General features: G+C 45.5%; 1 protein-coding gene across 1 annotated transcript in view; it reads right to left on the reverse strand.

Moving 5' to 3' along the window:
• Positions 1-16,081, reverse strand: part of LOC102375630 (A-kinase anchor protein 13-like) — a gene marked incomplete at its 3' end in the record, with an annotated part of 136,735 nt that overhangs the window by 19,343 nt on the left and 101,311 nt on the right. Inside the window, exon 5 of the mRNA XM_025211970.1 lies at positions 14,012-14,195. Coding sequence (XP_025067755.1) covers positions 14,012-14,195 — 184 coding nt within the window. The remainder of the gene's footprint in view (positions 1-14,011; positions 14,196-16,081) is intronic.

Below are 16,081 nucleotides of genomic sequence, written 5' to 3' on the forward strand. Positions count from 1 at the left end.
ACTCTTCCCCCTTCCACACATTACCACCTGCCCCCATCACCACTTACACCCTGTGGTGCGTGCCCCACCCCATGCCTATGCACCTCAACTCCTGCTGCTCCCTCCTTCTCTACTGTTGTGGGTTTGGGCAGGGGCCAAAACAGCCACAGAGCCCCGACAAGGGGTTTCCCCATCAATGTTAAACTGGGAGCGACAGAGGGGTCATCTTATATTAGAGTACATGCAATAGCAAAGGAGGAGGATCACTACATTTTTCACAGATAAGGGTCTTATTAGAAATTTAGGATGACCTGCAAAAATTTGAGATGAAATCTAATGGAATGCATCCCCTACCATCTTTACTAACGAGCAGTGATTCACAGAGTGCAACTATGCCCTGGCATGCCTTGAGATCCTTTCAAGGGTGTCATGAGTGTGCCAGTCAATGTTAACAGTGTTAGGTGTAAAAATAAGTTTCACAAGAGCAGCTCAGAGATTTGAAAGCAGAATCTGTTGAGTCAAAAACATTGTGACCTGTTGTGGTCTTGCTGAGTTCTCTGCAACACAAGAATTGCTCTATTATTTTTTGTGTTCAAAAATCAAATAAGAACTAACAGCTGGCATTTTCCGCAGGTGCCTCAAGTCTAAAAAAGTCAGAGAACCATTGGTACAGAAGTACAGCAATGGAGACAACCTCAGCGTGTATTGTTGTACCCGTGTCATTAAAAAAAAATCTCTAATAAAAGATGAGCAGCATACAATGGGATCTGATGCTGCTGCCAGATGCACCTACGTTCTGGAAATGAGTCTGACCACAGGCAAAAGGCAGAATTTTGTCTCCCTGCTACCATTTTAGCCACTTTCGATGAACCAGGATCATGCTAAGTCTGAATCTCTGAAGATCAATAAACTTAAATGATATCTTCCTTTAACACCCCCTCCCCTTTTCTGCCAGATTTGATCCAAACAGTGCAGCAAAATGAGAAAAAGGAAGTGCAACCCATGTGTGCCAGGAGACCAAAGAAGCAGTTCTTGGAAACCACTTGTTTACACTACTCTACATGCATCCTGAAATGGAAATGGCCTATCACAAAAGTATGCGGGTGCATCTGTACAGCAGATTTTGATAATTTTATAGTTTCATTTCCTACCCCACCCCTCCCCCAACTCTGGTTCCTCCCCTCAGTATTTAGTAGCTTCTCAAGTCTTTCATGCTGTTTGGGTGACAGCACCTAGCACATCCAGGCTTGTTTGATGACCTGATATGCCACAAAACAAACTTAAATCATTATGCCCTTTTCACAGCTTACCAAATCTCCTCACATCCCTTAATTTTACCTCTTCTCAGGAATGCGTTATGGGAGCTTTATCTCCTGCTACATATGGTCTCAGAAATTCCTTCCCTGCAAGGAAAGCATGCAATTCTTCTTCTTTGACTATCCACTGATATGTCCCTTTTTTAGTATGCTTACACCACTTAAGGAGTGAGTAGAGGAAGGCAATGAGTGATGAATACTGCAATCACATTTGGGGAGGTGAAGTAGGGGCATAAAGGGGTAGTAAAATGTGAGGTTGTGGAGGACTATTTCCTTCATGCTCCCCTGTTCTTGTACCTACCTTACCCTCTCCCTAAGCTGCAAGCCTTCTCTTCACCTGAAGAGAATGGCACATCAGAAGCTCAGCATTTCTTCCAGCTAAATGACAAGTACTACACTTACCTGAATACAAGACAAGATTTTTCCTCCAGTTGGCAAGGAGAAAAAAACCCTCATCTTTTAATTGCATACAAGAAAACCTCATTGAATACACTGGCTATCATTAAACAGCTGCCGAAAGCAACATATGCTCAGTAATGGAAACAAACTATGAAGTTGATTAAATGCAGCCTACACTGAGCATGACCAGAAAACACTTGGACTGTTTTGGGAATACATGCTGAACCAAACTTTTTTGGGGGGCGGGGGGGGAAGTGGCATCATACATGTAAGCACCAGCCCTGGAAGTCTTGTTATTCAGATGCCCCCTACTCTTGCTTGTTCCTAGCCAAAAGAACAAGAAGCAGCTAAAAAAAAAAAAAGGGTAAAAGCAGTCCACCGTTGTCACAAAATTGATGAAAAGCTACCACAAAGATAGGTTAGTGCAAGTCATGTGAATGAAGCATATGGTAATGCCCACTAAGCGCAGTCCCCCTCAGCACCAACACTTTTCCAAGTCATAGTGAGCCACTCCATTACATACATTTTAACTTCTGCTTCACTCCCACAGCTAAGCTACACCTTTCTTTCCCATATCCAATTATTCCTGTTTCTCCACCAGCTTTAAATGCCTGATAAACATCAACTCAGGACCCAAACATGTCACCCAGAATCCTTCTGTCACCCCTTCTCTCAGCCTGTCACATAAGATTAGTGTGGCCCCAGCCTTCAGGAGATGGAACCGGACCAGGTTGCCCTGCGTTGCATCTGCATATACATTTTTGGAGGATCCCATGACTCATGACAAGAACACCTGGCTCCAGTCATGAGCAGAGGGCTACTTAGTACAAAGGACCTTTGTTGGGGGCATATCTGGAATACACACACATATTGAGCGGTGCTGATCTGTGGCATCATCACAGCTTGAAATGTTGTTGACTCTGGTGGAACCCAGCCCAATGAAATAAGGAGCCTTTGGCTTTGGACTAATATCGCACATAGTTTGTACTATATGTAAGCAGGTACCAAAGTGCTGTTTAAGAGTATGTTTATGGAATACCTATGCCAAAAACTGTAGTAGTTTCCAAAAAAAAGGTAACATGAGTCAATCCTGGAGGAACTAAGGCTATAGGTACTATATGCAAATTGCTACGGCCATGTTTAATTTCAAGGTCATGGTTGTCAAATTTGTTCCTCACTTCTACGTGAGGAACAAATTTGCTCAGGACGAGCAGGCTCTGACAGTAAGGAGAGGGGAAAAGGGCTGGAAAAGGTTCAGGGGGAAGCAGAAGGCAAAAGGGCTACTTGACCCCCCATATTTACGTTCCTTGCTGAGGCAGAGAGAGGACAACGAATTCAAGGCAAACCTCCAATATTTAGATACTATACCTGGGGAACTGCAACAAATGTATAAATTTTCCATACATAGAACCTAATTATTTGGGGGTCATTTTATAATCTGGGTCATCTTCTATTCAAGTAAATATGGTACTACCTACAACCCACTTATGGCTTAAACGATAACAACGTAAGAATTCAAGAGGAATATGGTTTTCATACTGGACACCTCTAGTAGCATCAGGAACTGCTTCTGCTCAGCTTTTAATGCCTCCAATTCCTTCTCTTTCATGTTTCGTATTTTACCGAACTTCGGGCACAAAGCAACAGCTTTCTTCTAACACAATATTCTGTGCATATCTATATCGTTGCAAGTCAAGAAAGCTGCCTGACCTATTAGCATAACTGTTTGGGGGGGGGGGGGGGGGAAAAAAAAAAAAAAAACAAAAAAAAAATCATGCCCATACTCAGGAAATTCAAAAAAATCAGACAGATAAGTGTCACACCAAAAGCATTCTTTAACCAAAGACTCTGGTTAGCTCAAGAAAAGGTTATATACAAATTGATCCGTTACAGCGTCTCTTGGCCACTGGTTATTAATACCTTTTGTGCATACCCTTAAGTTCAATTTTCTTTTGTTCATGCATCGTGCTGCCATCATTCATTCCAGACAAAAAAAGTGTCAGCAAGAGATAACCAGGGATCCTAGTGTTCTCTGTTTAAAAATCCAAAAGTCTCTGATTAAAAGAGAACACGCCCCCCCCGAAATCTGCATTTTTCCATGATTAAAATGAAATGTCAGCATATGTATATATGTATGTATCAATTGAACACAGTATTATATTAATACGTTTACAAGTTTTAAAGCAATTTGGAAGCCTACCAGTGTCTCCAACATAATAAAATAAATTCTAAAAACCTATGTATTTTGCGCATCTACAGCAGGTGCACCCAGCAAACAAGCAGCTGGTGGTGGGAGGATGCAAGGCAGCGCAGCCTTCCTAGTCTGTTACTCCTGCCCTCTGCCTGGTGGGGGTCCGGCCAAGCTGCAGCCCTTTGCCCTGCTGTCGGTGCACAAATCTGGAGGGATATGTGCCCCACCCCATGCCCCTCTGACATCGCCTGTGGCACCTGACTCTTCCCTTGTGTGTGTGCACAGATGCAAGGAGAACATGCAGATGTAAGGAGCTGCACCCTCTCCCTTCCCCTCCCCACTTCTCTCCCCCACGAGCCACCTATTGCTTTGTCCTGCTCCCTGGCCAGACACAGGCAAATGGAAAACCCAGATCCCTGCAGATAACCACAGGAAGCACAGGACTTTCCACCTATAAATTATTAGCTCACATCAAACCAAAAAGGACATGTAGGTAGCAAGGATATTCCAGGCTGCACACAGCCAGAGAAACCTTCACACAGCAGTCACAAATGTAGAACTAAACTGAACTGAACTGAAACTTGCTGGCCAGCTACTTATATCAGTTCCTATGCATAACTGGTGTTTCTGGAATCATTTACATTATAGGCTACTTTCCTTGTAGTAGGAGTTTAACAAATCTACCAAGCCCTTAAATTAAATGAAAAATCCCTTAAATTAAATGAAAAATATCAGGTGATCTTCACACTCTGCTCTTACCTAGCAGAACACTTCAGCACATACTGAACTTTAAGTTTAGGCTTCCATCCTCTGCTGAATTAGAACGGGAGCAATTGCACATTTAAAATTAAGCATGGATTTTGCACATTTAAAATTAAGCATCTGGCTGAACTGGTACTTACAGTTGCAGATAACAAGTAAAAAGGGTACGGGCAACACATTAAAAGGGGACACAAGGGGAATTTACTTCCCGTAAGAGCATTCAGCTGATCTGTGATAAGTGTTTCACATGCCTGCCTTATCTTGGAGTAATTGAAAAACAAAACCGATGCCATTTACCCCTGAATGAAATAGGTATTAAATTACCATATCTGAATTACCATAAATTTAGCTTCTATCTACCAGGAAATAGCATGGACACATGGAACTGTTACAGCTCATCAGTTGGACGTGTAGAAGCACATCCCTCACACCTTGTCAATTGGTATATATGTTTCGCCTAGCTGTATCAGAGACAGATGCAAGCCTCCTTTGCAGCCTGGCTTCAGAAACAGCAGGTACTCTATCCACTTATGAAAGGAAAGTGTTACTAAAGAAGTCTGTCAGCCTAGAGGCACTGCTGAGATTATCCTGAGAGGCACTGATATTATCCTGCCAGGACAACATCACATACAGTTGTGAGCAATAGCCAAGAATCGCAAAATACTCATAAAACATCTTTGTTGCCAGTGAGGTTCTTGGTCTTTTTTGCTAGTTGGGTCTGGGTCATTTTGAACTTGGAAATTGCATTTGTGTTCTGATAAGAACCACACTCTGTCCGGCTTCTTAGAGCACGGATTTACAGCTTCACAGGCAAGGCACCTGGCCATTATCAAGTTGAGAAAGGGTGAAACTCTCCTGCCCTGTCCATCATCCACAAGCTGTAGTGAAGTGCTTGTTACAGACAGTGATGATGATTGACAGACTAGTGTAAAAAGCCTTCCCATTTTCTAGGAGAGGCTAGTGACTACTTCAGCGCTCAGTCCTGAAAGGGGTCCAGTAGCACATTTGTTGTGCAACTCTCCTTGGCTAGGGACAAAAATTACACGTAAAACAGTATAAGTGATAGGAAACCGGTTCGAATCTGTAACACAACACAAGCTCAGTGCACGTAAACTGCTTTCCAAATGGCCGAAACTGGTTTAAGAGATAGGTCACTTAACTGAGAGGTTTAGACTGCTCCTGAGAAAAATCAGATTATAAAGGAGGTATTTATTAGCAGGGATCTAGGTTTTCCATTTCCCAAGTAAAAATGGATAAAAAAATGTAGGTTTTCCCTTTTAACCGAGAAAAACACGCATTTTCCATTTTTGCAAAGAGCTCTCTGCAGGCTGGCAAAATTCCAGCCTGCAAAGGGTTGGGGAAGTGGGCGCCATGTACATGTGCACACTCACACATGCACATGGCCCCCAGGCAGCCTGGAGAGCAGCTCCCATAGTTAAGTCTGGCGGGGGAAGGTGGGAAAGTGAGGCTCCCATAGGGAAGGAGAGAGGGACAGAGGGAGCGAGTTGGGAAGGGCTGGGGCTGCTGCCCAGCCAGGTGGTGCGTGGCGCTTAAGGCCCGGGGCCAGAATAGGCAGCTGTAGGGCCTGGGCAGGAGTGGGACAGGGCTGCAGGTGGCTCGTTCGGGGCAGGAAGGATGCTGGCTCCCTACCACTGCATGCACGCCCAGGGGAGGGGAAAAATGGGACACATGTCCCCCAGATCTGTACATGGGGCAGGGGCGAGCTGGCTGCTGCAGGCTCGAGCTCCCCATCCTGCTGCCCTCCCCCTGGGGCTTCCATGGCCCAGTGGGTGGGACCCGGTATAGCAGGGAAGAGCAGGGCCTACTGGGGAAGCTCCTTGCCGCTGCAAGCACAGTGCCACCCTGGTAAATTTCCCCCTGCCCACCCAGCAGCAGTGGGAGTGGTGGCACAGAGTTGTGTCCCCTGCGGCTGCCAGGCGGACAAGAAATGCTTCACCAGGGTGGTGCAGGGCTTGTAGCGACAAGGAGCTTCCCCAGCAGGCCCTGCTCTGCCCTGTCATGCCGGGTCCCACCCGCTGGGCCATCGAGGCTCCGGAGGGAGGGCAATTGGGTGGGGAGCTCAAGCCCGCAGCGGGCAGCCTACATCTGCCCCCCACCCCTATGGGCTCTGCTTCAGCCATGCCACCTGTGGGGGAGGTGGAGCCGGGCTCTGTGGTCCACTCTGCCACGGCAGCTGCTGCCTCCTGCAGAAGGCAGCCAAGGCTCGGGCCTTGCAGACCTGGGTCCCTGGCCCCATAGCCCTGGCAGCTGGGGGCCCCCTTCCGCAGGATGGCAGGGGAGGCTGTGGTTGGGGAGTTAGGGGTACCAGCAGGGCCCACGGGGCTGAGAGTGAGGAGCCTGGACCTGTGTCCCAGTGAGCAAAGCGGGCAGGAGGACCTCTGATTTTCCATGATAAACCCAAAATCAAATAACAAAATTTACAGGTATTTAGAATGTATTGTATTATAGTAAAAGAGGCACTGGCAGGCTTCCAAATTGCTTTAAAATTATAAATATATCAATAAAACATTGTGTTCAATTGATACCTAATATTACACACACACACACTTCATTTTAATCATGAATTTGGGGGTTTTAATAAGAGAATTTGTGATTTTTATCAGAGAATAAGATTTTTAAAATAGAAAAAACCATGATCCCTGTTTATCAGCTTGTTCTTATAACAGAGATACAAACAGCATGCCCACTTTTAAAAAAAATGAACAGCAATTGTACAGCGTTGCTGAAAATATTCAATAATAAAACAAGAGACATGCAATGAAAAGTCCAAAGTGGCCAGCATGCTTTCCTGGCCCTGCTCGAATCTCAGCCCCTAATTTTTAAATCTATTTATATATTTTTTTCTCCGAGGCAAAACATTTCCAGTCCTTGGACCAGCTGAATATTAATTAGTCCTTGGAATCATTTCCTATGCCTGACTTACAAAGCAGCAGGAAAAATGGACCTGAAAGACAGATTGGGTTTCTATACTGTACTTTATTTGGAAATAGCAGTTAGTGTGCAAAACGCAGCTGTCTTCTTACATAGCTGAACTATGAGATTACCCCAGTGCTCCAGACTGCACTGGCTCTTGGAAGCCACTGCCTTGCCCTGTAATATGACAACTAAAATCAGCTGAAGTTCTTAAGAGAACGTTTTAAACAGGAGACGACTTCAGGCAAAGCGATCTCAAGGAAGGATCCTTAACTGGAATCCTCTCTCATCGCTCCTCTGAAAGACGGTTAATTCTCAAGCAGCACCGTACCAAGACTCCTCATGGCCCTGGAAGAACTTTTAGTATCAGGTCAGAGAAAATGATAATAATAATCAGACAACAGCAAAAAAACAAACAAGCCCAAAACATTTTCAGGTCCCCTCTGTCTGGGCCCTGGGTGGCTACCCAGTTTGCCCATGCTTGTGTCTGGCCCCGTTATCGAGGCATACCACCAATTTTCCTAAGCATCTGTAGGCAAGGTCCCAGTATTATTTTGGCCAGTGATTTACACCTCAAGAGTTGGCCATGAGGATTTTGAATATCTTATAAGCAAATATCTAACCAACCAGGATACCCCTGATGAAAGGTACTCTGGAAAGTGCCATTGACTCATGCAATACACCATTCCATCTGCACCCCAGGGAGAGGCAAGCTTTACTTCGAATTTTTTACGTTTATAGATAAATGTTTACAGGGTGCTTTATGACTAATTTGTAACACTCCCATTAAGATTTCTCTCTAAGGGTGCTGTGTACACTCTAATTTCATTCTGCCTTTCGGTCTTGAAGCAGGCACGTACTTCTACCGAGAGGGAGAGAAGATGCAGAAGCCAGCCAGCAGACTGTTACCACAGGAAGCAAGAATGCTCCAAGGCCTGTAAAATGAAAATTTAAAAGCTGCTTTTATGAAGAACTGCAGCAGCTAAAAAGAGAAAGCTTGTTTGATAAACAGAAATTCAAAATGCCACTAACGTAATTAGTTCCCTAGAAAAATATTTACATCTCAGATGAATCAGAGCTGCGCTTTGCAGCTGAACACAGACAAAACTGCAGCAACTGTGAAGTTTGTGTTTGCTATTTAAGAATTGTAACCTCTCTCATTACAGCTGAACCCCTCTAATTTGCAAGGAGCACTGGGAGAATTATGGCAAATTACGGAGGCTAGCATGCTTGCAAGCGAACAATTAAAAATCCCAACGATGGGGCACCACAAAATGTGCACTGTTCATTTACTTTGTCAAATGCAGTTTAATTACTTGCAGAAAGAATGAAGTCTTTGTCTGGGCGCTCCCTGCAGTGTGTTGCTGTTCTGTATTTTGCTGAATTATACCAAGAGTTTTCCATATGCAAAGTTTGTGAAGCGTGATGAAAGTGCAAGAGAGGAGGTTGCACACTATCCCATTGCCTTTGGACAACCTAAGACACGTGCTTGCTTTTCTGTATTTTGAAACTTAATATTGCTCTTCAACAGGGATTTTTAGGTCCAAAACCTATCACCATTCTACAAGGCATGAAAGCCACTAAGAGCAGAATCACTGCAGTGTAGACAACCATTTCCTTCACAGCCATACACTTCTTTCTCATGATGGCTCTTCATAGGAAGTGGGAGATGGACCTGAGTCAGAGCCTGTTGGCTGTGAGCCTGCAACCACATGCTGCAGACACCAAAGCAGAGCCTATGGGCCATGATCCTTATTGTGACCTATGGCCTTTAGTAGGAGGCTCTGATAGTGCACCAGTCACAGAGGAAGGACTCCATCTACCCAACCCTATGCAGAGATCGTTGTTTCTGGAAGGCTGGTTTTTGAGAAAGAGCATTTGATATTCTGAGTCTATGCCTGGCTGCTGTGGTTACAGTACCCTTGTGCATTAACACCCCACCACTCAAGCTAAAAGAGGATTCAGTATGCTACTGTCTAAACTAAAGAATGATTTGCTGCAGTAGTAGGAAAGACAGGAATCCAGATCTTGTTACAGTAGTGTTACTGGAACAGAGTCTTATTTTCACAGCTGAACTGCAAGGCCATTAGAAAGCTCCTTGGCTTAAACTAGAGCTACGCTCCCTGGAGAAACGAGCCACACAGAATACGATGCGACCAAAAGCCAAGCCCTCTGATCTTCTCATTTTACTCCAAGAGAGGAAAGCCACTTTGATACTGGAACCACTTGTGCAACAACTCTCAAGTACACCGAGTGGCTGTTGTAATAGTTTTGTTTATTCCCCCATTTTTATTAAATTACTAGCTTTGCTCCTATTTGGGTAACAGCAGTATTTACAGGACTTGCTAAGAGTCATATAATCAACTTTGGACTAATTTAACTTTCTTGATGGTATGCCAATCCTGCTCTGCTGCTAAGCGCCTCAACACCTCAGAGAGTCCCATCTCATTACAGGGACAGGCTGAGAGAACTAAATAAAGCATATCTAGTTTGGGGGAAAGATAATGGGGGGAAGGGGGAAATGGGACATGATATCAGTTTTCAAATATCTGACAGTCTGCCACAGAAAAGAGGGAGAACAACTATTCTCTCTTGCCACGGATTAAAGCTCAGAAAACACTTCCTGGCTGATAGGATCATGGAACAAGCTGCCCAAGGAAGTAGTAGAATCTCCTCATTTATGGATTTATTAAATGTACATGCTGCTCTCCCCACAAAAGGTTAGCGGCAGCTTACAATATAACACAATATAAATTATAAAAACAGTTCAAATATTCAAACTGAACGGTGTATAATAAACAACCAACTCCCCAAACAGTGCTCTAAAACTTAACCCTGCCTATTAAACGTCTGTCCGAATAAAAGGTCTTACAGAACTTCCTAAGGATGACCAGGCTCAAGGTATGAAAGGCTGCAAGAGGAGGGAAGTCCGGAGCTGAGGAATGACTGCTGAGAATGACTTCCCATGGGTTTTCACCAAACGAACTTCCTGCACAGATTTTACTTGCAGGAGGTTGCTCTGAGCTCACTTTAGGGACTGCGATGTAACACAAGTTGGTAGACCTAGCTCACGCAGGACTTTATAGGTCAAATCCAGCACCTCAAATAGCTCATGGAAGGTTACTGGAATCCAGTGCAGACTCCAGAGCATTAAAGTAATCCTTTGCTGGACATTTTCATAAAGAAGCTGCAAACAGGCGCGCTCTTGAAGGGCATGCCAGAGTTCGCATGCCAGTTTGCACAGGGAGGAGAGCAGCAGGAGTCTGAACTCTACGCGTCGGCGGCTTTGGACAGAGACTTCAGAGTCCTCAGGTAAGTGCACGTAAGGGAGTCTTAATTGGGGTGGTGACTTGGAGCGCAGCCAGGGACCCTGCCCCAATGCTGCCTCCCACCCGGGGCTCTTCTGAGGCCTGCACCCAGCCAGAGCCTTTGGGTGGGTTGGTGGCACCCGGGCCCCCTGCCTGCAGGGGTTGCCTGGTGGGTCCTCGAGGGCCTGGGGGTAGCGGGAGGGCCGAGAGTCCCCTATATGTGTGCCCTGCTTGAGGTCCTGGAGGGGCAGGTGAGGGAACTCCAGGCAGAGGTGAGCAGGCTGCAGGGGATCAGGGCCACAGAGGATGAGATTGATGGTTACTTTCATTCTCTGCAGGACAAGACGCCTAGCGGAGAAGCAGCAAGGGAATGCCCTGAAGCAGATGCAGGAGAGTGGAGGATGGTCAGCTCCCGAGCCAGACCTCTCACCACAGAGACAGCTCCACCGGTGCAGTTGGTGAGCAAATATGAGGCCCTGGCTGCATCGGAGGAGTGTGCGGTGGAGGAAAGCGCACTGGAGGAGCATGCAGCCATCACCGAGTGAGCCAAGGGCCAGCCAGGTAAGGGCCAGCCAAAAGACGAGACACGGTGTCATTGTGATGGGCAACTCCCTGCTGAGAGGAGCAGAGGGACCCATCTGTCGCCTGGATCCCACGGCGCACGAGGTCTGCTGCCTGCCCAGAGCCAAGATCAGGGATGTCACGACGAGGATCCCTGACCTCATCCGACCCTCCAACAACTATCCCATGGTCCTCATCCATGTGGGAACAAATGAAGCGGCCAGGAGTGGTCCAGACCATATCATGAGTGACTACAGGGCTCTGGGGACAAGGCTTAGGAAGACGGGGGCACAGCTGGTCTTCTTGTCAATCCTCCCAGTCAGCAGTCGCAGTAGGCATCATGTCACCTGTGTCAGAGAAGTCAACTCTCAGCTCCAGAGTTGGTGCCATTGTGTGGGTTTGGGCTTTCTGGACCATGATCCGCACTTCTGTGCAAGAGACTTCCTGGGATGCGATGGGCTTCATCTCTCCGTAAAAAGTAAGAGTCTCTTTTCTTACAGGTTGGGTGATCTCCTACGTCAGCCTTTAAACTAGGTTCGACGGGGGATGAGGAGGCAGGAGATGGAGAATCTAGGACCTGCAAACTATGAGACATGCAACAGTACATCCCAGGTAAGTACTAAGGGGTCCATTGGACATCAGAACAGTGGGGCACCAAAGGCACCATTCAGAGGTCTCAAGTGCCTCTGTACTAATGCTAGGAGCATGGGGAACAAGCAGGAAGAACTCGCACTCCTGCTTGCAGACAATAACTTTGATTTAGTGGGGCCAATGGAAACCTGGTGGGACCTTACCCATGACTGGGAGATGCACATTGAGGGCTACAGGTTGCACAGAAGGGACAGAGTAGGGAGGAAAGGAGGTAGGGAGGTTGCTCTCTATGTAAAGGAGCATTATACATCTACCCTAATCAAAATGGGATCAGAGGAGGAGAAAGTTGAGGCATTGTGGGTTAGGATACATGGGGTTGAGGGGAAAGGGACTTGGTGGTGGGGGTCTGCTACAGATCACCAGATCAAGAGGAAGAGCTAGACTTGGAATCTCTGAGGTAGCTCTCAGAGGCCGTATGGTCTAGGAACGTGGTTGTCATGGGGGACCTAAACGACCCGGACATCTGCTGGGAGCAGCCGCCAGCCAAATCCAATCGTTCACATAGGTTCTTAACCTGCATGCAGGACCTTCACCTAACGCAGGAGATATACGGTCTCACTAGGGGGAATGCCTTACTAGACTTGATGTTGGCTACGGAGGATGACCTGGTAGGGGAATTACAGATTTTGTGATCTTGTAGCCACCTACAAATTCATTGTTGGGGGGGCACAGCAAGGGATCGGAGATGTTCTGTTCATCAGGACACCTCTTGGGGCAACAAGGAACAATGGTTACAAACTGACAGAGAGCACATTTAGGCTAGATATGAGGAAGAACACTTCTTCATGGTGAGGGTGGCCAAAATTTGGAATGGGTTTTAAGGGAGGTGGTGCTCTCCCCTACCTCGGGGGTCTTTAAGAGAAGGCTGGATAGGCATCTGGCTGGGGTCGTCCGACCCCGGCACTATTTCCTGCCCAGGCGGGGGGTCGGACTCAATGATCTGCTGAGGTTCCTTCTGACCCTAGCATCTATGAAATAATTAAGGGAATCAAGAGATTGACCCTTGTAACTGGATCAGCGTTCAGCGACACTAGTAGTTTTGGAGGCACCTGTGCATGACACTCAGCCATTGAGATCAGAACCAAAAATTCATATCAGAAAAGGAAAGTTAAGGTGAGTTCTTACACTGGCGAGACATCTGAGGTAATAAAAGAGGCATAATGGTACAGACTGGGAGTGCAACCGCATAAAACCTTTTCTTTTGCCTTGACAAATATTTCTCTCGACACTCATGCTTTTTGTTTATCAGGCTTGGCATTAAACACTGCGTCTCTGAATATACTGTTATTCAAAATAATTCCTAGTCAGCCATGGCAGACTTGCAATGCACTGCAGTAAAGAAATAGCAAGAAAAATGTACACACGGTCAGTTATTTGCTGTTAGTATGACTTATCCGGTTATGATATTCATAAAAGAAACCTCTAATTTTGTTTTTAAATGCCTGGATTAATTTAAACCCAACCCAATTATACATACCTTCTTCTACAGAATCAGCATGACTTAAGCAAACACTGGCACAGTGTGCTAATTAATAGAAAAACAAAACAAAACCCAGAACCGCCCAAAGCAGCTTTCCACTGCAGATCTTCACTTGTTCATTTGTGTTTTCATAAGGTTTGACTCTAATTAGTAACATTACAAAAACTGACTCATTCTGAGCTTTTAGGATCAGCTGGAAAGAAAGCACTGTGCCATAAAAACAAAAAGGAGAACACAGCACATCTCTTGCATTTCCCAAAATCTTTGCGGGCCTGCCCAGTCACTTCCAGCAAAGGAGGCAAAAATAAAAGTTACTAACAAAAAACCTGCACCTTCATACTGAGTGCAAGGTGCAGAGGAACAGATCTTACAGACAAGCAGGTTGCAAGGTATGGAAAGGCAAGGCAGGAACTGAGAAAATCATCCTTACTCTGTCAAAAGCTGATGCAACTTCTGATAGCCCCTCTCCAAGGCCAGAGTCACAGGTGTAGCTCCTTCATTGTTGCGGATGCAGAGAGCTCCTCTTCCACCTGGCTGCTGTAACAGAAACCATGTCAACCGCTGCAGACCTAGCCTCACTGAAAAATGCAACAGTGTCTCCCGGGGGATATTCTCTGTAAAGAAAGAAAGAAGAAAAAAAGAAAAATGGTATTCGTAGAGTGCAGGTTAGATGAACATCGTTTTCCCCACGGCCCAGTTACTGGAGTCGAGCCACACACAAAATACAGTACAATGGCTGGCATAAAATTAAAAGTTGCTCTGAGCCAAAAAGTCAGGCAACCTAAACACTGAAGCACCTGGAAAAACATGCTGTGCAAAGGCTGGCTGCTAGAGCTCAGGAAAGCTGGGTGCCTCAAAGCAAGGGGATCGCCGCAGGAATCTTAAGGAAAGCTGGGACCACTCCTGACCTCTTAACAACAGACCTCATGCCCAAGCCAATGTGAAAAGGCCAATTTCCTAAATGGGCTTAAAATCTACGGAGTTGAAATACTTCTCAAGAGGAGCTTCAAGATGTACATTCAAGTATATATGTAAGCATTGTCCTCCCACAGAAACCTGTATGAAATTTTTGGCGTTGCCAGATGCGATTCCTGCCTAGGCACAGGAAAAAATGCTAAATGTAAGGTACAAATCTAGAGCAGATGTAAAGGAAAACAGTCCACACTTTCTCCTGGGAAGGAAGAAACAGGGGTTTTTCCTTTACAATTTGATTACGCCTTAGAACCGCTTTTTTATGATGCACACTTCAGCACGCACAGCAGCTGTATAACTGAGTAGCAGCATTTGTAAGTTGGGTGCGTTCCCTGCCACCACCTTTTATGTTTAATAAGCATGGCCTTATAGTTTGGTAAAACTCACTTTGAGCATAAGCTTTCATCTCTGAAAAATAACCCTTATTCCAAGAGGTGAAGCCCTAGAACTTTGCTCTGAACAGCAATCTCCCAAAATGAGCTCCAGATGCAAGGGCTGAAATACAGTATTTGCAAATCAAAGCATGTGCAACTCCTTGTACCAAGGGCACAGCCATCTGGATTTCTAAAACCCTCAGAATAGTTTAAAAAGTAAAGATTTGTTCTTAAAATTAAGACAGCATTTCAGCACAGAGCGGGGCAGTTTAGAAAGGCACCACTGAGACTGTATTAAACCAAGCCAATGAACAAATCTGGTGGAATACCCCGAGAACTACAGGAATGATTTATATATTTATTAATTTAGTCGACAACCCAGCCCATAGCGCAGGTTTAAAATGTAAGTGCATAACGCTTTCTGAAGTTGAATTAGGTTTCTGGGGGTTTTTTTCAAGCGTCTTTTAGAAGGATGCCACAGTACAAATCAGTACTGACAGCTATATCTACCTTAACTCCTTTGCTCATCCGGATTTTTATTTCTTCTTTAAGGGACATCATTAAGGTCTCAAGTGTAAAAACAACACAGGGATTTTTATACTTTTTGCCATGTGGTTTTTCCTGAGCTTCTTGGATCAGTTTCTGCCCAGCTTAATCTATATTCAAGAGCCAACAGCTTCCTGGCAGAATCTTCCCATAGAAACCCGAATTAGGGATTTGGCAATATACTGCTCTTCCCATCTCAGCCTCTTTATTCGAGTAAAGCAGAAATCTGGTCTCTGGAGTAGCTGGGCACAGGGTTGCAGCAGAACAGAGAAAGGATATCACTGAGTTTGCTCAGAGGCAACGTTTACAGCCTTGGGGGGAGAGATGACAAAAGTGCTGGTATCAAGCATGGCATTGTATAAGGAGACAAGGCAGCTAATCAAGGGATCTTACTGACTTCCAGAAGGGAAAAAAACCACAGAAAGAAAGGTGGTGGACTCCAGAGAGCAAAGGAAAGAAGAGCCATGGAGACATCAGAGAAAGTATGTGGAGGTGGGACCCGCACAAAGTGAAACAGTATGCTCACAATCTGTACAAAAGCTATGCAACCACTAGCTGTTTTGGTGCATTGGCTTGCACAGTTAAGAAGACACGCCCCTCCTATCACA

Source organism: Alligator sinensis, unplaced genomic scaffold (genome assembly GCF_000455745.1).
Source record: "Alligator sinensis unplaced genomic scaffold, ASM45574v1 scaffold857_1, whole genome shotgun sequence".
Taxonomy (NCBI): domain Eukaryota; kingdom Metazoa; phylum Chordata; order Crocodylia; family Alligatoridae; genus Alligator; species Alligator sinensis.